The sequence below is a fragment of the Dermacentor variabilis genome, chromosome 3 (genome assembly GCF_050947875.1).
Source record: "Dermacentor variabilis isolate Ectoservices chromosome 3, ASM5094787v1, whole genome shotgun sequence".
Lineage (NCBI taxonomy): Eukaryota > Metazoa > Arthropoda > Arachnida > Ixodida > Ixodidae > Dermacentor > Dermacentor variabilis.
Genome location: NC_134570.1, coordinates 61,270,208 through 61,297,742, shown reverse-complemented (window position 1 = coordinate 61,297,742; position 27,535 = coordinate 61,270,208). Strand labels below are relative to the sequence as shown.

Sequence of the window (27,535 nt, the reverse complement as noted above, 5' to 3'; positions counted from 1 at the left end):
ACGCGAAGGACAAAGGGCAGCAAACGACAGGACGAACCTTCGTCTTAGTCCGTTGCGCCGTTTCACCATCTCGCCATACTAACCCACCCAGCTGTCATTTCATCATTACTTTACTGATACAGCTCAAGTTATATTTCTCTATAGTGTCCCTCTGATGTGTACCAAAATCAGAGCACATAGGTATTTTTACATACACTGAAATATCGTCACCCGGCAAAGGACATCTAATGGTCTGAAACGCAAATCAGGTCTTCCCTTCTGTTATGGTCCACCATGCACATCATGCTTGCCAATGTTTCCTGCCCCATAACTGAGAGCTTTGTCAAATCCAAGGTCAAAACGCACAAGCCAATTAGAAGTGCCGATTCCTCACAATTTTAGGAAAAAGCAAGATAAATACAAATTACAATTAAACTGTCCATCACAAGAAAATACTAAGTCAACCATTACACACAAAATAAACCTTTGTCAAAACGATCAGCCATCATACAACAAATCCCACCAGCAGCTGCACACAACAAAATTTCACTAAATTCCAACAGGCACCCGCAATTTCGAACGGCTGGAAACGTCGCCTTTCCAACACGCCTGATGGATTCAATGGCTATAACCTACACATTTTACAATTCACATCACGATGTGCTATGTGCAAAAGGCACTGATATACTGTAGCACTAACAACTCAGACATGGTTCAAACAGATCTTTAAGGAACACTAAAGAGAAATACTAAATCAGTTGAGTCCGGTAAAGCATTGTTTCAAGACCCTAATTTCGTAGGTTTCGCAGTCATAGGTTGATTATTAGAGGAGAAAATGAAGATCAAAGTTCAGATTTAATTTCGCACGGTAACACCGATGCCGGTACTTCAGTCCGATGTCACAAATTTTAATATATTTCTTCATACAGTAGAACCCTGTCAATGCATTGTTCAAGAGACCGCAGAAAGAAAACTTAGCAGCCGGAGAAGCTTAACAGTGAGAAAGGCACCGAATTGACCCAGCAACGTCAGAAACAGCTCTGAATGGCTGGCAGGAAAGTTAGTACTGACATTCGGCATTTGTACGGTGACCGGAGACGATGCATGCGTACATGTATAATTAAGAAACACATACTACGTCCTGTAACATTGGCCCCTTCCCAATTTTAATATGCTTAAACATAACATGGCTTCCTTACGGCGAAGGTGACTTTAGGGAGTAGGAAGTCAGAAAAAAAATAACTTATGACCATGCCGAGACCTGATTATCAGGACCGACGATCTCGTACTTCCAGCGTATCGAGGCTGGGTTGCAGATGGGGTACGACATACTTTTTTGTGAGTGTACATTTAACATATTCAAAGCAATGCACAAAAGTAAACATGCTTCTGGAGCTGTAAATTTGCGTGACCATCGCATTTGAAATGCAGCACAGGATGCAGGAACATTACAGATTGGCGACATAGCTGGACATACCAATACCAATAATATGTTTTGCCAATGCTAAAAGTGTAACTGGGCCCGAGCAATTGCCATTAGAATCCGTGGTGTCAAAGCAAGCTGGAGCATAAACTTCAATTCAGTGGCGCCACTCTCGAAGGGGGCCCTGAAGCAATTTTCTAACTAATCGTAGAATGCCCTCACTATTAAAGAATGTCGTCTCACGAACATCCTGCCCCAAAAATTTCAAATCCTTTAACAATGAGTGGAGCTACTGCACCAATATCCATCTTTCTCTCTCTCTCTTTTCATCTCTGTTAGCACTCTGGAAGGTACACACGGTGGAGAAGCCAAGAGGGCAAAGCCCCGGCCAAAAGCCGAGTGTCACGGCACCGAAAGGGCTCGTCGTGGCACCCCATAGCGGCCGCAGTAAACTACGCTACGCAGTCCACCGCTCGTCTTTTCTGGCTTACCAAACATCTCAAGGTAATAGTGGCAGTTTCGGTATTATAGTACAGTAAAACCTTGTTAAACAGTACCCGCTTAAACAGTAGTTTCACTTTAAAAGTCGTAAAGTCAAATCCCCGACTTGGCGGCCATTGAACATAATGTGTTTTGTGTCTGCATAAGCCGCACCAGCTTGTTGCATACGTATCGATTAACACGTAGCGTTTCCGCTTTTAGTCGCGCAAACACGGCGGTGCGTCATCTCCATCGGGCGGCCCGGCAGAACAAAGAGAGAGAGAGAGAAACAACTTTATGTAGTCGCCTGCAGAACGACACCATGACTAAATGGCGCCGTGACGCGGGCCCTGACGTCTTCTCAGCGGGTGGTCTCTACTCAACTCCAGCGCGTGTTACTCCCGCGGTCGGTCGCCCTGAGGGGCAACATTCCGTCAGTTTCGCTCGGCCTTTGTCTTTCAAGTCCTTCGAGCCAAGCGGTGGAACTGTGTAAGTTCGCTGAACATCGTCATTCACGCGCCGCTGCAACCGACCGTCCAACGTGGTGTAGTACCAAGGACCAACAGAACAACAAGCCTCAGAGATCAGCACAACAGCCTCCAAGCGCCCTGTGCGTTGGTTCGTGAAGCCACATCAACATCAACATCACTTCAGCACGGTGCCAGAGAGCGTTGTGGTGTCGTGCAGGTGAGAACTCGCGTCATGCCGAAACTCGCATAAAAAAGGCGCCGGGTGCTTAGAATAGAAGAAAAATTCGATATCATTCGTGCTATCGAACATGACGCGAAAAGTCGGCGCTGGCACGTGACATGGGTCTACTGTTGATTGCAGTGTGTGGCATTTGGAATGCGAAGAAATTGCTTGGCAGCGCTGTTGCGACCACGAAGAGATGTCGGCTACGAGGTCCGACTTTTCGCCATCATTGCCTCTGTTGTTGCCGAAGTGTCGCCTAGCGACTGTGATAAGGATGACACGGAAAGCTACAGCACGAGTGATTCAGGCCCGACAGTGGCAGAAGCTGTGCATTACGTCAGCCTCGTGAATGCAATCTTCGCGACGAGAACAGCACTCCACAATGAAAAGGTGCCCCGCGACTTCTGCAATGCTACCGCGCCTGTGCATGGATAATATGCAACACCAACGAGGAATCTGCCATGCGAGGGTTTGCTGAGAAGAGGGGGCTGGCTGAAAAGTTGGTTCACGGCTTCAGCAAGTTTGAGGCCGCTGTCGTTGCTGCTAGGCCACCGCGGCATCGAACGAAGATAACAAGCTTGTCGCACAAAGTAAATAAATACTGCATGATTTTTTTCCCCTTTCATTGCACTCTCTCCGAGTTCCGTTTTTGACAGGTAAGTGGGCGATCTCGTGCTATTTCAGTAAAGCAGAACTACCATTTAGTACTAGTTTTTCCCAGCTCTGGCCAACAACGGTTTAACGAGGTTTCACTGTACAACTAAAACAGCTCAAATATCTTTTTTCTCATTAGTGTCCCTTTGAGAAAAAAATAAGTAAGCAATAAATAAAAGACACAATGAACCCTCATGCAGAACAAAGAGAAGGAGCGAAGCGTTTCTTACATTCTCGATTAGCCGTGCGTACGACTAGTACTGACCCCTGAATGGGTGTGGGAAATTGCCTGCCATCAACGATGCAGCTGCCCCACTAGGAAATCCTGTGGGAAGAGGGAAAGTGCGAGTGAGTGGCCACAAAAAACACCCACAAGGCAAACACCATTCTTCAAAATGTGAATGCTCCCTTTACGCATTCGGCAACAACAAACTTTCTGCAGCACAGTAAGACTCCCTTCAGGAAGAATGCGAGGAGCACTTTCAATGCCTGTTCATCTCCGAAATTCACAATTCTCCTAAACCATGGTGCATTTGTATGCATAAAGAAAGAAAACCAACTTGCATTCAGTTGATTCTGCGGTATAATCAAGAGACCATGGCTGCTTCCTCATCAGCCGGAAAGACTGCATCATCAGCTTTGAATGAACTCGACAGTGTTCATGAACAGCTTACCTGTGCTGCATAAGACGAACCACTGAGTGAGTCCCTGTGGTGGATTAAGTAAAGACCATGGAACAAGTACTGCTTGAATGCCCTATGAATTGAGAGCGACAAAGCACTTTGTTTTGAGTGCCAAATGGACCTGTCGCATGCGGGCATCTTAGATCTCACGCCCTGCCGTCCAAAACAGTAGCAAGCCCTGGATATATTTGCTCGCCTATATCTTTCTGAAGTTGGCCTCCTTGATAAAGCTGTTTGCTTCATGTTTTAAAAGGGCCTCAATTCCTTGCCATCATCTTTGGCTGCAAATATTGCCATCAGCCTTAGTTACGTGTATTCTTAAGCATCCACTGCAACAGTTCAGTATCCGTGGTGTACTGCTGCCGAGCGCAAGGTTGCAGGTTTGATCCGCAGGTGCAGCGGTTTTATTTTGATGGGAGAGGTGACAACATGGAAAAAAAAAATGCTAGTCCACACAAATTTGGACAGCATGTCCCAGCAGGACAAAATCAACCTGGAGTCCTTATAATCTGTGTCTGATAGCCCCAGTGTTGCCTTGGAGCATTAAACCACACAAATTAATCAATCATATCCTCACCAACATATTTTAATGCAGCCCCCTGTCACCCCGCATCAAACCTATGAAACCCGGTGCTCGGGACCAGAATGACATTACCATGGAGTAAAGAAACAAAAAATACTTGGCAGGGCAGCATGACACGAGATGGACAGCCTTTGCAAGGCGACCTCCCGTGGTGCCATACTCTCCCTGCTTTCATTATCCAAATGTACACAGTGTGCATTGAATCCAAGGAACAGCGTGCCACAAGTTGACTGGATCATTCTAGACTTGAATGACTGCTGGCCATCGGGGTTGCTGCCGCTTTGTCCAGCCTGTGCCGCTCGCTTTCTGCTTGCTGCGTTTGAGACCTTTAAATTTCGGCATCGGTACCTGGAAATGTCACCACTGCAACAACGCTTGCTCCGAAGCGTTTGCATGGTTATCCATGCATTGCAACTTCCGAGCACTGCAGCAGACGACGAACCCAGCGCCGCCATGCGAGGCAAACAGAAACAACTGCTTGCTGTCATGTGCTTTTCCCACGATTCCTCATTATTAGTTTATGACCAGGCTTCAAGACTGTCACACAGTACTTTCTCCCAAGTTATGCTTCTCTCCTCCATATGGCCATTACCACCGAGCCAACATGACAGGCGATTTGGTCTTGATCTAGTCTGTTGTGAAGGGAGTCCTACTGTGCTCACATTCTCGCATACTGAAACATCCGGAACAATACCTCGCAGCAGTGAAGAGATTCTGTTGGAGTCATCACACCTCTCCTGCTGCACTCCCTCCAACATGTATCTGATGCCTTTGAGAAAATGCATCAAGTTCCGGTTTCAGCCTCGCGAGCAACAACACTCATGCACACTAAATGACCTACAGTGGAATCTCGATAAACGGAAATCGCTTAAACAGAAGTGCCTCTTAAAACTGAACGCCGTCCTCATGGTTGGTTGGTTTTGTATTCATGCAATCGCATTCAGCTTTGTTTCTCAGTAAATGGAACTCCTGATAAGTGCAACCAATTTCCCTGGTCTCCTGAGGTTCCGTTTAAAGAGAGTCCGCTGTATACATACCAGCGTTAACGAGAAATTCTCGTCAGCGAGAACGACACACAAAACCTGAACGATTACATCAAAGCAGCCGTCTGGCTATTAAAAAAAAACACCCTCTGCATTTCCTGAATTGCTTTTACCAAGTCCACAGATGATCTGCAATTCAACTGTAAGGTAACGCCTCTGAGTGAAAATTCCACTTCACAATCCTCCCCATGTGAGTGTGGATGATTATGACTATACTGGAAAGTTTGAATGGCGGCTATTATTACTCACTATTCGAAAGTTTCAAATATTTGCGCAACCAAGGTTGTCGCTGTGTGCTCTAATTCCCTCCCCTCGACCTCACTGCTTCACACTCTGGACATAACAGCAACAAATAGTGTTGCGAGTGGACTGCCCTGTACACTCGATCAAGCTAAACACTCACACTTTCTTAACAAAAATATATTACTAGTTATATAAAACATGAGTCAAAACACATACAATGCAAATGGCGAAGCAAACATTAGAGAGGAAATCTAGAGAGTTAAATCATTTATTCCTTTTAACAAGAAAATGGCAAACATTAACAACAAAACATCAAAGTATAAGCCAAATATACTGGGGGGAAAAACCAAAACATGTCTCAGCATTTCCAATAGGTCTTCATGCAATGAGCAACAGCATTTCTAAAATCAATCTATGTATTGTGCCATCAGAGGCACTGGTCACGTGATGCAAGGTTAGTGGGGGACTAGAGCTACCTTCTTTGTTATGTCCGTTACAGCGAAGGCCTTTTGTGAGAAAATGAGATTTCAAAAGAAGAACATTATTCCCTTCAACACAGAGACTCGCAGGAGAGCAATGTGAGGAAAAGCAGACAAACTAAAGATCTGCCGCCCCAAGAATCGTAACACAATCCAATGTGCAAGCATGAGTGTACATGACAAATGACTACCACTGAGTGACATGCAAACTAGTGAATGAGGCATAAAGGTTAGAATCCCAGTTTGTAAGCAAGCAAAAAAATAATGCCAGTTGGCCACCCAACATAAAACAATGAGAAAGCCACCTCATTACTGGCACAAGCACAACAACACCAAAATTCAATGTGCTAAGGTGCACTAAGACGGGAAAGCATCAAACGGAACATTACAAAAACAAAACAGTTGCAGCTGAAGATGCAAGCGTGCAAAAGCTTCGGGTAGCCGGTAGCACGATGGCAAGGCATCAAATGGGTTGACGAGCACGTGTTTAGGATAGATGGCCAGGAAAAGCAAGCATACAGGTGCCATCTTGTGCTACAACGTCACTCAGCGAAGGACTTTCGCTGCACAGGCAAGCCACAGACATGAGGGGAGACAGGCAAATGCCAACAGCGCCAAGCTCACTTAGTTCGCAGCAGACGCTTGTCCTAGCTCCATCAGGCAGGACAAAATGTCCTGCCTGATGAAGCCCGAGGCTACTTCGACTGGTCATTTCAACAGATCTCCAGCTGTGCTACAAATTTTGTGCCAGACAGCTAGCTATCGGGCCACACTGCAAGAATAAGTAGGCCCTAATAGGGGCAACTCGAGAGTCGTAACTAGGGCCGGACCACATATTTATTGTTGCAGCAAAGCTTAACTGCATTCTTACACAACCTTAGTAGCACTACCACCAGAATGCTGTGAATTGACCAGCCAAAGACGCAAAGTGTCACTTGGATCACAAAAGCCACAAGTGGCCTTCAGCAAAGTGGCTCAGCCTAGTGGCAACAGCAGACCGGTAGGCGTTAAATCTTGCAGGCGTTGGCTACAGACAGGACAGGAACATGTCACAAAAGGAGCAGGCACTGAACAAAGTTTGACAGAGTCGGCAACAAAGAATGAAATCCAAGCATCCCACAGGTCATACAGCTTGTTACAAGGTGCATGTGTGTGTGACACAATGTGAGCTTTCCAGGGTGCAGAGGAGGCAGGTGGGAATAGCAGGCTGTGACACGTGTGTTTGAGACAGCAAGGCAGAGAGGCAGGGCAAGCAGAAGGAAAATGCATTGCACTACACAAAAGGGCCGGATAGGTAGGACTTGAGACGGTTGCAGTGTAGATAGATCAGGCTGAGGCAGCATGGGAAGTGCATTCACAGCTCGCAAGTAAGAAGGGCTGTTGCAGGAGAAGGGAAAAAAAAAGAGTCTAGAAAGATGTCCAGGCAAAAATGTACGCGAGGAAATAAAGCACAGGCAGAGGCAATATTGAGTAGCACAGTCATTGCTCCTCAATGTGAAGGACAAGCAAGAGGAGGAGGTGGCTGCTTCTGGCAGTGGAGACAGAGGTGGTTGGAAAACAGGCAGCACAAGCACCATCACGGCTCGGCAGAGGTAGGTGAGGAGGAGGAGGAGGAGGAGGAGGAAGAAGAGGAGGACGGGCTGCTGTTGCCGCCAGCGTCAGGCGAGGCAGTCTGACCTGAGGCCTGGGCGAGGGCCGACTGGCTCGAGAAAGCGGCGGCGGCCGCCGCTGCGGCGGCCGCAGCCGCGGCAGCGGCGGAGGAGGGTCCGGCAGATCCCGGCGGTGGAGGGGGTGCGCCGGCGGCGGCCGCTGCAGCGGCAGCGACGGCGGCCTGTGAGGGCATCACGGCAGCGTGGGGTCCCATGGCTGCCGCCAGGGGCGTTGCCTGCCCCGATGGCTGGCCCGCCAACCGCGACAAGATGCCCCGCTCGGACATCTGCAGCCGCTGGGCTACTGGCGGTATGCGGGCCAGCGTGGCAGGCAGCCGGCTCACATCCGACTTCATGTCGCTCAGCAGCTCCTCCAGCTGGTTCAGCACTGGGAGAGCACGACAGGGCGCCAGATGAGGGCATGAACCAATTCCAACAGCGGTCACTTCACTTGCGTCATTGAGCGGAAACTACAATTGAACCTCACTGTAACGAAGTCACATCCAACACAAAGATGTCTTCATTATTCACCATAGGCACATGTTTGTTACATGCTTATATTGGCAAGAAACATTTTAGATTTACTTTGTTAAACCTGTGTTCGTTACGTATGATTCAGATCACACATCTTCGAAGGTCAATAATGTCCGACTGCATAGGTCAGCGCCACATTTCTTATTACAAGTGATAATGGTGAAACAGCATAACCGATAAGATTTATTACACTTGTGCACGCTATACCATTTTAGTGTGAATGCTTGAATACAAATACTAACAAAGGCATTCTCAAGAGCTTTGGAGAGAATCTATGCAATAAAAATTGCATGTGGTTTAGCTCTGGTTAAACCTAGTTGAATTGTGAAAGCAAGAGCTGCAAAAGCAGTCTCTTCTGCAGTTGAAGAGTCACTCCGGGACATGGCACGACTTCTTCTAGCCGCATCTTTGTTACGACGCTTTTCTAGTCGTGCGGCGCTTTCTTCTGACGTCTCTTGAGCGCGTTGTCTCTTTCTCGCTTCGTTCTGTCGTTGTTGCGTCTCTTTCGCACTCTCCATAACGACTAAATACACTGAGGCAAAGCACATATATACATATATACACCCCCGCAAGGCGACACCTCCTCTCCCTTTACCCCAGTGGAGCACATCTGGTGGAGCGAGCAGCGATGGCTCAAGGTCGTTCATCGGCCATGGCATATGGCATATGGCGCGACGAGCCAAAATGGCTCGCCGGCTGGCGCAGTAAAGAAAAACTGCCACGTCAGAGAGTGAGGAATGCCAGTCAAGGAGAAAGCAACAAGTTCAGTGCACTCACCCTTATGGAGGACAGCATTTGCCGGCTTGTTCCCTGCAAGGGACTCTTTCGACAAGTGCTGGTGCGATTCCGCAAGGCACTCGAGCTCCGCAAACCTGGGCACAAAAGCATGAACTCGGCAAGAGGCCATAGCAACATAATAATAATATAATATTTGGGGTTTTACGTGCCAAAACCACTTTCTGATTATGAGGCACGCCGTAGTGGAGGACTCCGGAAATTTTGACCACCTGGGGTTCTTTAACGTGCACCTAAATCTAAGCACACGGGTGTTTTTGCATTTCGCCCCCATCGAAATGCGGCCGCCGCGGCCGGGATTCGATCCCGCGACCTCGTGTTCAGGCCATAGCAACACTCAACAGTCAAGCAAGCTTTCCAACCTGCATCCATTAGTATTTTATTATTTATTCTAGATTAGACCACAACATCACCAGGTTCGAGGCGCAGGCCCCGCCCTCCCCCCCCCCCCCCCACCCTGTGCTTCCAGCCAGCAACATTAGGCATTTCGTAGTCCTCACTGCTTTACTTTCATCATCATCATCACCAACCTACCGTATTTACTCGCATAATGATCGCACTTTTTTTTCAAAAAAACTGCCGCAAATTCAGGGGTGCAATCATTACGCAGGTTAAACTTCCGGCGAAAAGAAAATCTTTTTTCATCCCGCATTTGCTGCGCGGTGAAAACAATTTCACAATTTTTTTTTCTTCTCGTGAGTACATTACGTGCATTGAAACAGTTTCTTCCTTATCAGTAATGAACAATATCGTTAATATCAGCAAGTTTCTGACAGTAAGGTAGCCATGTCCACTTTGAGGGAACAGACACAGATGGGTGCACTTAGCTGCCAGTGAAATAGAACGACACGGCGGGCATGCTGCAGAAACTGCGGCATTTGTCTTCACTTCTATCCTAATACGGCACGTTTCTGCTAAGTGTGGGCGAATATCTTAGCTTTGTTACAAGCGTCGGCATGTGAATAGGGTACACTGCTAACGTATCAGTGTAATCGTGGCCACTATCGTCGCTCGCGATTTCTTGCAAGCCTACGAGTGCAGACGAGAAAAATCGAAAGGCACATTTGTTGTTGTTGTTGACCAAAACCATTATGAAGCCAAGAAATAATAAAGCCAAGGTAAGTTTGGTTGTAGCTTATTTTTTTTTCATGGAAGTGCGGAAAGTGGTGAAAGGAATGAAATGGAGCATCTGCTTAAGAACGTCTGGTGCGTGCAGACCGCTTGGTATGTCTTCAAGAGTCGTTCACGTAGCATTCGACAGATGGCCAGCGCGATAATCATTAGCTAGACTTGGCACACGACATATCGCTGCGACAAGTTCGGGGTGCAATCATTACACAAGAAAGAAAAAAAATCGAATTTTGACGACAAAATTCAGGGGTGCAATCCTTACGCAAATGTGACCATTAGGCGAATAAATACGGTATTTAGGTCCACTGCAATACAAATGCCTTTGCGAGTGGTCTCCAATTACCCCTGCCTTGCAACAGCTGCTTATACTTTACTGCTACAGCTAGGACCAAAGCAACCCTGAGCTGAACGTTGAGGCTAGCTGCACTATGGATTTTGCGAGTGGATTATCTTTTTTCTCTTTATAGGTGGGGTGAGGGAGGCGGAGGAATGTGTGAACACACATCTTTCTTTCAACCTTTGTTGAACAACAGAAAAGTCAATCTTGTTAAGCCTTTTAAATAGTTAGCTAAACTTTTATATAAACTGCAGGTTCAATTTATTTATTATTGTGCTGTGAGCTTGGCCATTATGTCCCATGTGTATCTGGGTTCTCCGTTGTCCTCCTGAGAATACTGTCCTACCAAGCCTACCCTCATGATCCGATTCAAAATAAAGCTTTGCCCCTAATGTACAATATAGAGTATTTACATTCTCTCCCAATATCTTTAACGTCAATCCTCTTAGGACATGCTGCATCATCATTTGGGTGATGATGCCGTATTAGAATAGTAGTGAAGACAAATGCCGCAGTTTCTGCAGCATGCCCACCGTGTGGTTCTATTTCACTGGCAGCTAAGTGCGCCCATCTGTTTCTGTCCCCTCAAAGTGGACATGGCTACGTTATTGTCACAAACTTGCTGATATTAACGATATTATTCATTACTGATAAGGAAGAAACTGTTTCAATGCACGTAATGTACTCACAAGAAGAAAAAAATATTGTGAAATTGTTTTCATCTCGCAGCAAATGCGGGATGAAAAAAAAGTTTTTCTTTTCGCCAGAAATTTAACCTGCGTAATGATTGCACCCCTGAATTTGCGGCAGTTTTTCTTGCAAAAACAAAACAAAAAAGAAGTAGACGAAAAGTAAGCATACACCACATACCCTTATTTGTAGCTTCTATTCAGTCTAGCAAGAACTACCAACTACCATAAAAACCAGAATATAAGTCGAACTTTCTTTCAAAAAACCATTGCGAAAAGTTGACCCTCATCTTATATATCGGACATTGGCGGAAAAACTACGGAAGTCTTGCAACAATGGGTGGATGAAGTAAAGAGCCGCCTTTACCATCGCCATCAGCAGTAGCGCGGCATGGCGACATTGTGGCACCGTCAATTTGCATTTACATTGTCACAAGGTTATATTGGTTAAAGGCTGCTTTTTCACATTTTCTTTCAAAATAAGTGGAAGCCGACGGCAATTCACCGTCGCCTTCAAGAAAAAGGCGATTGAGTGCACGGAAGCCCACAGCAACCTCGCGGCATAGCACGAATTTGGAGTATCCGAAAAGAGCATTCGGTACTGTCGGATGCAGAAGCATAAAACCAACAGAAAACGTCATTCCGTGGGCGGACTGCAGAACTGGAAGATAAGGTTGCGGAGTTCGTCTGAGAGCTGCGTGTAAGATCGCTGCCTGTGACTGCCAAATGCGCATGTTTGAAAGCGTTAGAGATCGCGCACGCCTCTGGACTGGGCAGTGAGAAGCACTCGTCATCCGATTCTAGTTCGGACGACTCTGATCAAAGCCGTTGCTCTGATTCAGAGTAGCGCTTGCGCACTTCGTGCCCTTCTGTGTACTGTACACCTGACCAATTTTTAACAGTATTGCGCGGCCATCGACCCACGTGTTTGTCAGCACGTTATCATCACGGCACAGAGCGGCGAAATAGCGAAAGTAAGCGCATGTGTACACATGCGCGTATCTCGTTTGTTTCGCCGCTCAGCGCCGTTAATAAGGTGCTGACAAGCACGCGGGTCGATGGTCGCGCGATACTGTTAAAAATTGGCCGGGTGCATATGCGAGCAGCATTTAAATAAATACTGTCACTATCGTGCATGAGTCGCATTTGTTTCAAGGTAAGGGTGTCTTTCGGTACTTTTGCTATTGAAAAAGATCTTTTTCATTTTTAGAATTCCTTAGTTGGGGGATCGACCTATATACCGGTCCGACCTATAGTCCGTTTTTTACGGTACTACTTGTGTCCTTTGCAGCAGTGGTGTCTTAATACCACCAACTAGGGTGATTTAGAAATACGGAGCCCAGAATTAGGCAACGCTATCAGTCAGATGCACAAATTTTTGGGTATGCAAGGCCATTTGGGGACGCTACTTCTGAAGCTCCCTAATGAAACTCAACGTGACATCGGTTTACTGCAATCAGCCCAAACTTGGTCACCCCACCTGGTGTTGAGCGCCATGGCCGGATGGTTTGGGTCCTGCGTGAGGTTGAGGTAGGCCGCACGGCGCAGCTGCTCCTCAATCACCAGGGCCTGCTCCAGCAGCTTGAACCTCCTGGCCAGGAACTTGTTCTTAATCTCGAGAAAGTTTCCCTTGCCCACGTCCATCTTGAAGGGCTCGTTGATGATGCTGAAGGCCACGTCGTTCTGGATGTCCTGCCAGCGGCCATAGCCGTGCTTCACAATGCCCGCCAGCAGCCAGTAGTCGTGCCGCCGGTGCCAGATCTCGTACTCGCGACCCGGCACGGCTGCCCGTTCCTCGTTCTGCCACAGAGTGTGCAGCTCCGTGAAGCCGCCATCGGCGATGTTGAACATGAACTTGCGCTTGCTCAGCGGCACGATGGGCTTCGGTGTCGCTGCTGTGCTCGGCGCGGGCGTTGCAGCACCGCTGCGCTCGCCATTGCCGCTGCCATCCACAGACTTCTTCTCATCGGCTGCAGCGGCAGCGGGCTTCTTTTCGTCTTCGGCCGACTTGGAAGCCTGCTTCCCACTCTCCCCTTCTTCTGCTTTGGATGTGGTGGCGGCGGCAGCCTTGGCCTCTGGCACAGTCTCTTCCACTGGTTCCTTCTTCACCACTGCGTAGAAACGAAACAGCCGCACCGTTAACTCCAATGATCATTTCATTTTTGCACTCTTCCTTTCCTCCATCACTGGTGTGCACACGAGTTGGGACATAATTGTATTTCCGTTATCTTTCACACAGGCTACTCGACACGGCACTTGATAAGACAATGAAGCACTAGGGCCTAGGGGTGTTATTCTCGGGACACTTTCACACATGTGACTTGCATCGAATGGATTGGTATCCACAGGACACAGCATTCCTGGCACTATGCTGAAACAGCACGCTCGGCACTGTGCCAAAAATGCTGCCACTCACTGACACTGATTTGTCCCGCACTACTGTACTTGTGTGCAATCGGCAATCCGCTTCGTTACTTTATCAAAATTTCGTTACACTAATTTGACCTTTTATGCAAAAAATACAGTTGCCAATGGAGTCTTCTTACATGGACGGAGCTACAAATGCGGCCCGATTTCCATCCGTCTCCGCACATGCGATCACTTTCCTTTTAATTGCGGCATCGTGATGAACTGTGTGTCTTCGCAGTCGGCACTTCCATTCTGATAGAGCAAACGCAGAAAATGGGAAGACAGACAGTGGACTAACCTAAGCTACAGCACAAGGAGGAAGCTATGGCAGCCAGGCTCGAAGCATGTATGAGGCGGCCATTTTGAAATGCCAATGGCAATATGGTAACGCAGATTTAGGGTCATACTCGATTCTAAAGTGCATGTAATTTTTGGACCCATTGAATCGGAAAAAAAGTGCATTTTAGATTGGAGCAAATACAGTACATGGTGTTCAACGGACAAGAGGTTACAAAAAGTTGAATGCTTTGTAATATCGTGAATTTCATTATACTGAAGTTCGTTATATCGATGTTTAACTGTATATACCTGAAAGCTATCAGCCGTGAATATGGCCCCCGGGCACTAGAACAGCGTCTTGTAGTAACTAGACACTCTACTTAGTGGTGACACATCTCTCTTATTTGCTTGTAGTCTCGCTGTTTAGACGGTGATATGTCCCGTCACATTCTGAAGCCCCTTACAATGCAAAGGAAATGAAGAAAAAGCCCCCATCCAGTGCCTGAGAATACCACACGGCACCAAGCACTGTAAAGAAGACTGCTGATGCTGTCTTGGTAAATTGCCAACACTGGAGTGCATCAATCACTGCTGAGAAACGAACCTCTGCTCAGCATCAGAATGCCACATCTCTCCCCTGAGTCACCCCGGCATTGGTAACGCTGGTAGAGTGGCCAACAACTTACCGACTTCATTGTTGTCCTTGGTCGCTGTTGATGCTGCTGCCTCTTCATCCTTCTTGGTCTCGCTTTCAGCTTTGCTTTCCTGCGACTTTGACTCTGATGACCCCAAACCCTCGGACTCCATTTTTGTGTCGCTTGCAGAGGACGACGGCTCCTTGCTTGCTGCTTCTTTGGCCTTGTCCCCATCCTCTGTTGACGTCGTGGGTGTTGAAGCCTGTGAAGTAAAAAAAAATAATAATAATAATTCTGAAACTTAGGTTTTATCACTTTGATCACAAGCCTTGCATTTTATCATCAATTAATAATACAAGCAGCAATGATGCCAAATGTGCAAGCCTCTCGTAAGCATGCTCTATTATTTCCCAAATGGCTATCTTTGTGAAGCTATTACAAGCAGACTCCTTACCGACCATTCCTCACCGGCGTCGCTGTGCGAGTATGTGCTAGCGAGAGTGTTGCAAGCAAGCATTCCTATTCAAACACAGGCACACAGATATTTAGAACTCGACAACCTGATTTTTTTTTTGGCACACTGAAGCAACAGGACACAGATTAGAAAAGCACCTTGTCTTGGGTCTAGGTTCATATGCTCTTTTCTGCATGACTCTGAGCTTGAGAAATTAAAACAAATAAGGCTTCGTAAAAATTTCTCAGGTCAGGTAATTACAGACAGTCCTGTGAAAAAGGCCCCACCAAACAATGCATGCAGCTACGCTGTAGGAGATTTCATAAACAAAGAAAGTCTATAAAGACGAGGTGAGCTCACCTTCGGTAAAGGTACGCAAGAACAAACTCTAAAAGTCACTTTTTACACTTGGTTCATCGTGCAATGAAACATATACGAAGATGGGGAAAAGCACCTCAGAGCCTTCCTTGTCCTTGGGCGCTGCATCCTTGTCCTTGTTCTCATCTACAGATGGCTTCTTGTCCTTGTCCTCAGAAGAGGCCGCTCCGTCAGGCGCTGCCTCAGAGTTCTTTTTATCCAAGCCAAGTTCCTCAGGCAAGATGCTGTAGCTGCCATTGATGTGCTCAAACTCTTGCACCTATGCATAAAGACAACATTTGGCACAAATTAACGGTAAGGGATAATAGTCAAGACCCAGTCAGATGCCAAGTATAGTGCATCCAAGGATTGCAGCATGGAAATTTATCAGCTGAACAAAATAATCAAAACTAAATTCCAAACAGAGCGAGTTCTGTTCAACTATCTATATAACGAAGTCAGTAAAAGAGGCAATTTACTTCATCGCAATTTCGTTGTATTAAAAGTCGATCTTTTATGCAGATAGGTACAGTTGCTGATGGATTTTTCTCAAATGGAAGGGGTCGCAAGATTTCCCAAATTATTGCGCTACTGGAGTCAAACGAATTTGGATTAGCAAAAAATTCATTTTGTTTAATTTGTGTCTGCAACGAAAGAAACGGTTTTCAAGCAAGTAACGCTTTTGCGTCCATTTTATCCCCGCAGCTAATAGTGTTGCTGCTGCAGTGGGACAATGCTGTAATGAAGAGCGACGGCAGTGGGTAGTCTGCCTCTCGCTTCGACACATCTCCAAACTCAAGATTATGCAACCTCGAGCTTTCAGAACCCCAGGAAGACAGCTCACGATGCCACACTCTCTCAGCTCGCCCAGTCTTCGCACACACAGCAGACATCCATAACAGGGCGTGCGGGCTGCCTATGTGCTCAGCCACCTGACAGCCATGCGCAACCACGGCAGCTTTGAAGAAGGAGATGCCTGCCAACCTGCCCCCAACTCCCTTCCATGTATAAAGGTGGATAACTGGGTATTAAACACACTTTGTTACACTGAGGTTCAAAATACATGATGTTCTACGGACAAGAAGTTATAGAAAGGTAAATACTTCATTATATAGAGATATTCGTTATATTGAAGTTTGTTATGTCAAGGTTTAACTGCACATGTAACCATAGAAACACAGCTACAGCATTTCGCGATGACAAGCGTCGCTTCTTGCAGAGGAATGCATCAGCTCATTCTTCTTCAACGCAAATAAAACATTCACGAAAGCTTCTAAACAATGCAATGTGCAAGTTATGTACTAGCATTTCCCACTTTTTGCAAAACCACGGAGGATCAAATTTGAAGTGCAAGATGAAGAGGCAAAACAGACATGCACATCAACAACAGCTACGCCATACAGCATTATAAAGCAAGGCAGAGCTGTTTTCATGTATGCACTCCAGACCACAAACAAGGGGCATTCCTGCTAGGCACTTTACTTTTGGGGGGTAGGCAGCTGAGCAAAGATGGATGCAAAGTCCACAGCTCACACACCTTTTTGCGGATGAGGCTCATGACCCCAATCCGTGTCAGCACGTGCTGCCTGCTCAACCCTTCCCGAGGGACGCCGTCAGCAAATGTCTCTGCGTTGTCAACACCAGGTTCACACAAGTGCCGCATGAACAACGACACGTACGCCTTGAAGTTCTTCTCGGACTTGCCACGCAGGTCTCTTACCAGCCTGGGCAGGGAGTGAATAAAGGGCGACCTCTTGTGTGACCATGTGCAAGTGGTTAGGCCAACAGTTAGGATTTGTTAGTCAGCCAGCTGGTTTTTAATCATGGTGACCAATAAGGGGACAAGTTTCACAAGAAAGAAGAAGGTTTAATGATAACACAGGCAGAAAGGTCAACCTGAGGTGCGTTCCTCCAGCCAGCTACATTACGCTGGTGCAAGGGGAACTGGGAAAGGATGGGTCATGACATGGACAAAGAAAAGAGGTGTAGTACATAACGACAAGGTCTACTCAGACTAGGGTCCAAACGCATATTTTTAAAAGGAACAAGGAAACAATAAGGCTTAGATTCGTTGAAAACTTTATTTACAGTGCCATGAAGTGGCTAATGTGGAGTCCGACAACAGTCATTTGTTGGACTCTAAACACAGCATCCAAGCACTTGTTGCTTTCTTCTGAAACATCCTATTGCATTGTTAGACGATCATCATTGCTACGGAAAGCATTTGGTGAGGACTGAGCTACGAAACACAACTACCTGGCTGCCATTCCTTCTCTTGCCCCTCCTTATAACTTGAAACAACATGACAGACAGTGAGCCTATCGTCACAACACAAACTCCTTGCAAAATACCAACCATGTGGACCAGTGTCATGTGTAAAACTTGCACATAATATTACAGCAGTGAAAGGCTACCTGCTTCTGCTATCATATAACTAATATAATCATTGGCTGCTTCATGCAATATAGATCTGTGTCAGCAACAAAAGACGAGTAAACCGGATGAAGCATGAACAAAGAACGATGCTGCAGTAGCTGTCACTGCAGTTAGATCCTGCCGAGTTCAACTCCGGCTAATTGGATCTGGACCAAAGGTCCTGACCGGCGCCCGTGAATTTCTATGGGCCCAAATTTTCTTCATTTTGTTCCCGAAATTGGCCTTTGCTGGATAATTCACACTTGACCAGTCAGTGTGCCCGCACCTGACCCCCATGGTGAACCCAACAGAGATCCCTCTAGTTGCAGCATCTGTCTTGGCAGACCTTAGGGGTCAGTAATGCATTGAACATGTCATCTCCTGTCAAAAATGCCTATTTTCGGGCTGCACTAGGAAAATTTTCAAGCGATAACAGTAGCTCGCAATGTCTAGTATTTAGAAATTTTAACATATGACTTTTTTTTTTTCAGGAAAATTGGCCCGAGAATTGCCTCAGTGTACTTGGGCACGAAACCGAAACCGCCTTTATGGCATTCGTCTGTTTTACCGCATCACACAACTGCCTTGCGGTGAAGCTGACTTCAGAAAAGAAGCCGCCATTTTGCAACACTTGTCTATTTTTCTTGCTAAAAGAAATCAGACGTGTGTTACATTTCTGCTTCGTTTAGGAGCTTTAATGTCATTTATATGTTAGCTTTATACTTTGGATACATAGAACATGGGTGCACATTTGATTCGGGGGCACATTAAAATAGGGCAAATAGTACTGCCAAATGAATCAGCTGTGTTTTCTGGTGTTTCTTTATCCTGTTTAATTTGACCAGACGGATATTTCAATCAATTTCATCAGTCCTGTCAGGGTCAAATAAACGGAACTCTACGATACCAGCCTTTAGTACGTTCAACCATTATTAACTCACCATTGAGAGTTAAAAGCATCCTGGGGAGGCATGCCATATCTCATAATAGCGTTCAAGAATGCCTTCCTCTGTCGAGCATTGAACCCAAGGACCTGCAAGAGAGAAGCATGGCTTAGCTCCAAGCATGCACCAGGGGAGCCTTGAAGGTATGCATAATGCCAAAAATATTAAGAAAAATAATATTCACTCCCATGAAAGTGTGGAACATATACCTTAAGTGGCCAGCTAGCTTCAAAGGCTGAACATGACCAAGCTCATCACTACACAGCGCGACATAAGAGCTGCTCACAGATGTCACTGCCACTTATGGTACAGTGGAATCTCGATGATACGATCACAGCTAATACGAATTTCTGGATGATACGAATTTTTCTGTGGTCCTGGCCAAGCCCCATTACTTTGCAACGTGCTAGAGAACGGTTTTACGAATCAATTTTCGACTTTCCATTCCTGGGAGTAGGAACTGGGGGGGGGGGGGGGGGGGTGTGAGGGGTACGGTTTTCATTTACAGCTAACTCATACAAGGCAACACGTAGATAATACATATATATTTCCTTTCTTTTTTCCTCTAAGCAGACAGTGACATTACATGCAACCATGAACCAGCCGTGATGGACAACAGTTCTAATGAAGTGATGAAATATGGAAAATTGTTGTGGCCCTAATATCCCATAGCACTCCCTTTGCAGGAAACCCTTGCTCCATAGGCTACTTACAGAACAAAGGTTCACAGCGAGATGGGCACAAAGTGATCAATTGCAGGTGAACAACAGTGAGAAATAAACAGTGGGCTGCATTAATGTTCGAACAAGTGCATTTTTGTGTTAGGCAAGTCCCCTTGTCAGAACCTTGGCTCCAGGTTGAGGTTTCCCTTACTCACCTACTCTTGTACCACAAGGCCTTCTTTTTTTTTTTTAGACTATATAGAATTTTCAAAAATCACCTGTGCAGATAGCGCGATTTCAGCTGTTGAGCTGGATTACTCGAAGGGGCACAAGTTATTTGCATGAGAAATCAAAATATGTACATAACTAAGTAATCAAAAAAATTTAATAACTAAGTTTTAACTCATTAGTGTGCTACATATATTGCAGTTTACGAGAAGCAGATGGTGAGTTCACAAGGCATTTGCAACGAATTCTCCCAATGACACCAGTTTAAGACATATTAAAAGGGCCCTGAACCACCCCTCGGGCTTGGTGAAATAACATAGTCCGCGGATAGCATACGCTGTTGTGAACATCTCAGCCAAGTTCTGCTGTCGTACGCAGTATGTGGAGCGAGAAGTCACCTTTCTCTCAAACACTCTCGTTTAAAAAACCCCATGATCCTCTCTCTTTTCTGTGTGCTTTATTTCATCATAAAGCACACTCCAATATGCGGCTGCTATTGGTCGCTGCGCTCGGCTACACCGCGGCCGCCGCCACAAGTCCAGTGGCTATGCGCACTGCAGCTCTCCGAGGACAGCCGCGTTTGGCTTACGTTTAGTGCGGAATAGGCACCAGATCGGAAATTTGAACTGCGCGCCACAGTGACATCTCCGCCATAGCCTCCGCAGTACAAGGCATTGGAGGAGGAAGGGGAGCACAGCTGAGGCCGTGTTTGATTGCCGATAACTCCGCTTCTGCTGAACGCATTGAAGTACTTTTTGTGGCAAAGTGGTTCTGAAATAGCCTATCTTCACTTCAAATATCTTTCTCCACTTCGATAAAAAGTGGTTCAGGGCCCCTTTAAAGGGGCCCTGAAACTCTTTTGTAACTGATCATAGAATGCCTTAACTATATTAAGTTACGTTGTCTCAGAAATCTCCTGCCACAAAAATTTTTTTATTCCTTCAAGCATAAGCGAAGTTAGACGTAGTTATTGGACCGATGAGCGGCTTCCTCCCTTTTCATTTCCACTACTGTGGGAGAAGGCAAAGGGGGTGCAAGGGTGCAATGATCCGCTGGCCCTGCCCAATAGCGGCAACGTGGCCCATGGCAGCCACCTGTAGCGGCACAAAACTGTGCAACACAAGTAATATGTCACATTTATTTTCTCTGTAGCAGGACTACTTGAAGTAATCATTAAAACGGGATTGCCTGGTATAGCAATTCACTGCGCCAAGAGTCATGGCACGGTATTTTTGGGCGATCACTTTCACGAGACATTGGCACACAGCCGACAGCGCCCCTGGCACTGTGCGAAGATGATGAGCTTGGCACACACCGCCAGAAACACTGTTGGCCATACATGCAGACCTCAAGAGTCACGCGATAGTGAAACGGACGACATTCAAGGACAAATATCATTAAAGCAAGTGCGCAGGTGGGCCAATTATTGTCCCAGCTATCACCTACAGGCACCCTGTCAGTGACTTGGTCTTCTATGTTAGTGTATGATGTCTGCATGTCTGTTTCTATGTTCAAGTAGTAGGTGAAGCCTAGTCTGCCGATTGCCGTTTACGCGATTGTTGTCTTATGTTTTGATCGGTACTGTCAACTTGGACGAACTTTGCACCGACAGAGACTGTGTGTGACCCAAATCGGGTTTTTCACCAACTATACTGAATATCAGAAAAATCAAAGCAGATATTTGATTCGTGAATTGGATTATTCTAACTAACAAGTAGTCTATTCACATTCATATATTCAACCATCTACAAATCCCCACTAGTCAATTATGCATTTAGAGTTACTGTTCAAGTAACGTCCGCCTCTGCAAGCAATCTAGTTCAAAGATTAGAATTGTGCCCCATCTACCACAGGCGATTTTCGAAAATTCTGTAAGGTCTCTAAAAAAGAAAATAAGACACCTGGTATAGGCAGCTTCATGAGCAAAACTGCATGTACATGACATCATTGGACAGCACAGCAGTCAAATTTGACCCCCCCGTACAGGCATCAGACATCTGTGAATCTCGTCACAGGACGAAGAGCGTGCGTATCTGTGTACCAGGCTCCCTTTAGAACCAGTGGGCACGCTGCTCAGCCCCGATTCCCATTTAGCCTGGATCGTCCTGCCTCGCACAAAACGCAAGGACAGCAACGATTATCGTTTATGTAGTCCACATGTTAACAAGCAGCACTGTCCATAAACTCGTGGGCAATGCCAGTCATTTTAGCATATTACCTGGGTGTGTGGACATGTCGGATGAGTAAGGAGTCATCATCTGCCTTCCCGCAAGAACAGCGAAAACCACAAACGCAGACTCATTTTGCTAGGACAAGCTGAAGAACTAGACATGCGAGGAGAATGAGGTAGCAAGCACATACTTGGGTCTGCATCAATTTGTCTGCACTTTAACTACGCTCAGTCCACACGATCATTGGAACCCTGGAGCAGCACTAAACACTATGTTGAAAGAATTAGTTTTGTTTGATCATGCCTTGTACTACTATAGCGGGCAAACAAAACTTGAATGGGGAAACCTCAAATGAGAACGGCAAAACTGGAAGGTTGTGCCTTTGTGCTTACCGGAGATAATCAGCCAGCTCGAATAAATAACTATATGCAATACGCCCATCTCTGAAGAGAAAAACAAACTGCACTCTTATGTGAAATCCACGGACAAAATTCCTTAGGTTTCTCGCATTTTAGTCATAAATGTCATATTTGAGCTTTGTTTCTCGAAGATCGTACATCACGACAGACATTCTATTGCTCTCTGGCAAACAGGCTCATACGTAAAATCTAGGGTTTGACATAAGGCAGTTTGGTGGGGATGATCTTGGCACAATTCAGAAAAGTTTTAAATGAACATAAGGTGTTCGTTCCATTGACCACTCTGACCATTGTGAACAAGGCTCAAATATGGTGGCCAAAAGAGGGTCGAAACCTCTTGTGATCTTTCAAACGTCAATTTTTGGGGTCAATGTCCATGTCATCACACAACTATGCCGTGGTCCATACTCAAGAGAACAGATAAACTAGTGCAAAATTTAAGCACAGACTAAGGTGGAGACAAGGCTTGTGCCAGACTTGCAATTCCACACTACCACACAAAGTAAACATAGCAGCCACAGCAGTGGAACTCACCTCAATATTCCCTCCGACACGAGCCAGCAACGGGGGTAGAGGCCTGTCCTTCTCACTCCCGCCCCGGCTCTTGCGGTTGCGCGACTTCTCTCCCGCGCCGCCTGTTCTCCCACGCGACAAATGGGGAGCAAACAAGAGGGGGGGGCAAAAGACATCAGCAAGTGCAGCACAAACACGTTTATGAGTTGTTGTTAAATGTTACTAAATGTTAAATGTTAAAAGTTATTTGGCTGAGCATTCTATGGGTTGCAACAAAGGACCGCCACAGGCACAAGAATGCAAAACCCATATGTCACCCGGGCACTGATGCAACACTCGAGTATTTACGGAGCACAATATATTTCAAAAAAGAGGGAGAATGCTGGGGTTAGATGTGCCGAAACCACGACCTCATTATGAAGCATGCCGTAGTGGTCGGCTCGGAATTAATTCTGGACGCTTGAGGCCTAAATTTACACATGTAGATATAGGTACACAAGCGTTTTTGCATTTCGCTGTTATCGAAATGTGGCCCCCACAGTGGAGGTCAAGCCCACAACCTCGACCTTAACAGTGCAGTATCAAAGCTGTAAATCAGACCCACAATCAGTTTGATTCAGCTCCCGTGATAAAAAACCCACAACCTCTACTGCAATATCAAAGCCATTGCACTACTGCAGCAGTTGAAACCTACACTGGATTGAACAGAATTTTTTTAGATATAGGCTGTCAAACTTGTGCTAAACACACTGCTACTCCACTGATGTTTTTTAGAACACTTCTTTTTATGCATAGCAGGATAAAAATAACCAACACCAATGTTTTCTGTTGCACTCTTTGAGAATTAGTAATATCTCAAAACTGGCGTGATTCTCAGAATTCATTCTAAGTGGTTATTAACGCCTTGGAAACTCAAGAGCTACAATTCATAAATTGCAATATGTGGCATAACATAGCCAGTTGAACACTTAATTTGTGAAAGTTTGTTAATCAGTCAATTATGTATTCAATTTATCGCGCAAGTAATGTCTACTACTTCGAGCAATCCAGTTCAAGGATTGTGATTGTGCATGAGCAACAGGATATATTAAAAAAATTGTGTTCACTCTTAACAAAAACATTTTTGTTTTCATATCAACCTCCACGTGCGTCAAGCTGCACACAACAAAATATTCAGTTGTTAGCATCTGAAAGAATGGTCCAAGGATGCGGCAGTTAATCTTGGGACAGACGTGCAATAAGCCAAGCGAACTTGTCTGCTGACGGGAGTCTTAAAAGGCTGCCCGCCAGTGCACACAAGAAAGGGAACAACAGGGACAGCAAAGCCCGTCTTTTTTCTTTTTCTAAAAAATTCAGCATGCATAACTAAATATCCCCCAACAGCTGCTTTATGAGCGTGCAGTACAACCATCATGGCGAATACGCCAACGTCAGTGCGACATGAAACTTGGTATGGCGTTGTTTATGCCGCATTAAATAATACCATGCAAATGTGTGTCTGTGCTATGGCACAACTTCTGAGTATTGTCTCTAACTGCTAGAGGGAGACTTTAGGGAAAGTATTAATTGTAATGACAAAGTACTGCAGAGCACACATGTTAATATCTAAATGCTAGAGGGAGACATTAGGGAAAGTATTAATTGGAATGACAAAGTACTGCAGAGCACACATGTTAATATCTAACTGCTAGAAGGAGACATTAGGACAAGTATTAATTGGAATGACAAAGTACTGCAGAGCACACATGTTAATATCTAACTGCTAGAGGGAGACTTTAGGGAAAGTATTAATTGGAATGACAAAGTACTGCACAGCACACATGTTAATATCTAACTGCTAGAGGGAGACATTAGGGAAAGTATTAATTGGAATGACAAAGTACTGCACAGCACACATGTTAATATCTGACTGCTAGAGGGAGACTTTAGGGAAAGTATTAACTGGAATGACAAAGTACTGCAGAGCACATGTTACTGATAAGATCAGATATCTCACAAGTGGTACCAGTCTTGGGAATTTCTGCTAAGCAGGCGTGGCTTGACTAAAGCTTGGCTTCAAGTTTACAATTTCAACATGTTTTCTCAAATGAACAATTAAATTATTTAGCTACATGTATATTGCAATTTGTGTCCTAAGGTGAACAATTGGAGGTTAATCAAATCAAAATCAAAAGGTTAATCAACGAGCATATCTAATTAGCTACCCAGGCATTGCAATTTGCCACGAAAGTAATGGTCACCTCTTCATATAACCCACCTGGAGCAGACTAAAACTAGCCAAGTGCTCTATGCTATATTTTCAATATCTGTCTGGATTAAACGAACAATAAAAGAGCACACGGTACGGTTCCGGAATGGCAAGGTGGGCAAATTAGATAGCCACGCGGGACCAGATAGCACTTGTAGCTTTACCACAAACACGTGCAAAAGCAGATGTCACGAAAATTGCACATGCAGGCACAGACATAAAGAAATGCAGATCGGGCAGAACACTCACCGTCATTCTTTTCCTCGAAGTCGTCATCATCTTCTTTGTCATCTATGGAAAGTAAGAATCAGGGTTCAACAGAACAGGTTTGGGCACACCACCAGGAGAAGTTGGCAGGCGCAGGCGCCGAAACAACAGCGGGGCACAGAGGTCCACGTCACCCGTGTTCTTGCTGACGACTCATGAGCCCCCCCACTCACCTCCGCCGGGCCACTGGTGGAAGAGTAAAGGCTACGTCATGGGGCGGCAAAGCGTCGCACAGACGTCCAGAGTTAACGACAAGGACCCGGTACTACTATTATCTTTCTTTTCTTTTTGCCTTTTTTTTTTCCAAATGGCTTTGAGCAGAACAACACGGATCCTCTGTGCCCGCAGCTGTGCTCCCGGCTCCACTGCGAGTGCCACCAGCTGCTTGCGTGTGCGTGCTGCTTCTTGAATGCCCCTTGCAGCACTTGTGCTGAGGAGACTCCGGAGGAAAAAAAAAACAAGGTAATGAAGGAAAAAGACGATGTCATTCAACAAATCTGCATGGCCAGTTATGTTTAGTCTATCATACTTGAAAAGCACCTATCCGGCCACCTACCCTCTGCAGAACACTGCGAAAAACAAACAAAAGTGAACACGCTACGTGACGGCACTCTAACACTGAGAACAAACAACTCAACTGCCTTCCAGCTCGTTCTACCTAAAGCACATTTACACACGTTACTCAAACTTGCAGCTCAGGTTCACTCAGAAGTGTTCTCAAGATGTATGCGACATCTCTTAGATATTATTTTCATCACTGCTTTTACTTTAATGCAGTATCTTGGCACATACAATTTATCACACAGGGCCTGCAGAGGATATAAAATAAGAAGTTTGCAAAGATTAAGCATCTTGGCACTAGGAATATTTAAAACAAGACATGGCTGTTTTCAGAAGTTAAGCGACAAATATTCTAGTTCAACACAGCAAACGGCAAAGAGAACTGCCACTGTGATCACAAGGACCCGTACGTAAGAAAAACTTGTTAATGCTAGAACTTCCTCTTTCTTTTATTTTTTTTACCCCCTGGGGTTTTATGTGCCATAATCACAAGTTGATTGTTAGACACGCCATAGTGGGGGAAGACGACGACGACTCCGGATTAATTGCTGTGCTTGTTTGTTTAGTTTGCATTCCAGACAACACTCTTGCTGGCTCCAAGAAGTCTTTCTCGCGAAGTTATAGGGAGGCCCTGTCAAATGGCACCAAGGGTGCCCTCGCCGTACGAATGAGCTTGACTCCACAACTGAAGAGGCTGAACTGCCGCATATCACAATGAGCTCAAATGCGGATGTACATCATTGATGACCTGCTAGGCTGCGGTTTGCCCATTCCTGCAGCCGTTACATTTGAAGACATTGCAGACGTCGACAGCGCGGTTTTTTTCGTGCGCCGAACTGAACGATGACAAAATAATTGGGCAAGTTCTCCCAACATCAAATAGAGAGACTGACTGTGACGATGATGTGCCGTGTACTCCGGAGCCTTCACATGCAGATCTGAATCAAGTCTTTGCAGTCCTTGCATTGGCAAACAGCGCAACTCAATACTGGAAGAAATACAGGCCCACCTGTGTTGCTGCGCGCACTTCCACTTACATGAAACCAACAACCACTTCTTCCTCGCACAGGGGCTTTACAACATAAATAAAGTGATCTTTTTTGGATACATTTGTTTTTTTCGGACATTCGAAAGTTCAGACTTATTTACGTTCCCCGTGGAGTCCGAATTATCGGTCATCAACTGTACATGCTTTTCACTACCATACGCACATCCGGACTATTTTTTCGCCACTGAGCTGGTCACTAACAGATCATCTGGCCATTGCAATGTAGCTGGTGCTCTTCATCCTCGACAGCTACACACCAAGTCAAAACGAAAGAAGTGCTTACTACAACCACTGCGGACAAAACTGCGGCCACTCTCGACGTGTTCATGGGCAGGGACCTCACGGTTTTGAAGGCATGCAGCTGATGCACACACCAAGTCAAAATGAAAGTACTGTTTGCTGCAGTAACTGGGCATATAGCTGCGGTAGCTATCAATGCAATCATGGATGGTGAATACGCGGTACTGAAGGCACACGGTCGATGCGCGCACCGATTCAAAACATAACTACCATATGGACTCGCGTAAGGG

The 27,535-nt window shown here is 45.8% G+C and overlaps 1 protein-coding gene across 7 annotated transcripts in view; it reads right to left on the bottom strand.

The window, feature by feature from the left end:
- The window catches only part of Mi-2 (chromodomain-helicase-DNA-binding protein Mi-2 homolog), a 76,860-nt gene that overhangs the window by 2,052 nt on the left and 47,273 nt on the right, over positions 1–27,535 (bottom strand). For 3 of the 7 annotated variants that reach the window (XM_075685335.1, XM_075685336.1, XM_075685340.1), the window contains exons 22-32: positions 25,379–25,420; positions 22,903–23,003; positions 18,886–18,977; positions 17,067–17,253; positions 15,627–15,809; positions 14,770–14,980; positions 12,876–13,506; positions 9,221–9,315; positions 7,938–8,297; positions 5,190–5,264; positions 3,460–3,554 (exon numbers count right to left, since the gene is read on the bottom strand). In XM_075685335.1, coding sequence (XP_075541450.1) covers positions 3,484–3,554; positions 5,190–5,264; positions 7,938–8,297; positions 9,221–9,315; positions 12,876–13,506; positions 14,770–14,980; positions 15,627–15,809; positions 17,067–17,253; positions 18,886–18,977; positions 22,903–23,003; positions 25,379–25,420 — 2,048 coding nt within the window. In that variant the 3' untranslated portion in view covers positions 3,460–3,483. The remainder of the gene's footprint in view (positions 1–3,459; positions 3,555–5,189; positions 5,265–7,937; positions 8,298–9,220; positions 9,316–12,875; positions 13,507–14,769; positions 14,981–15,626; positions 15,810–17,066; positions 17,254–18,885; positions 18,978–22,902; positions 23,004–25,378; positions 25,421–27,535) is intronic. The other 4 variants (XM_075685337.1, XM_075685338.1, XM_075685339.1 and 1 more) reach the window with 4 other exon arrangements.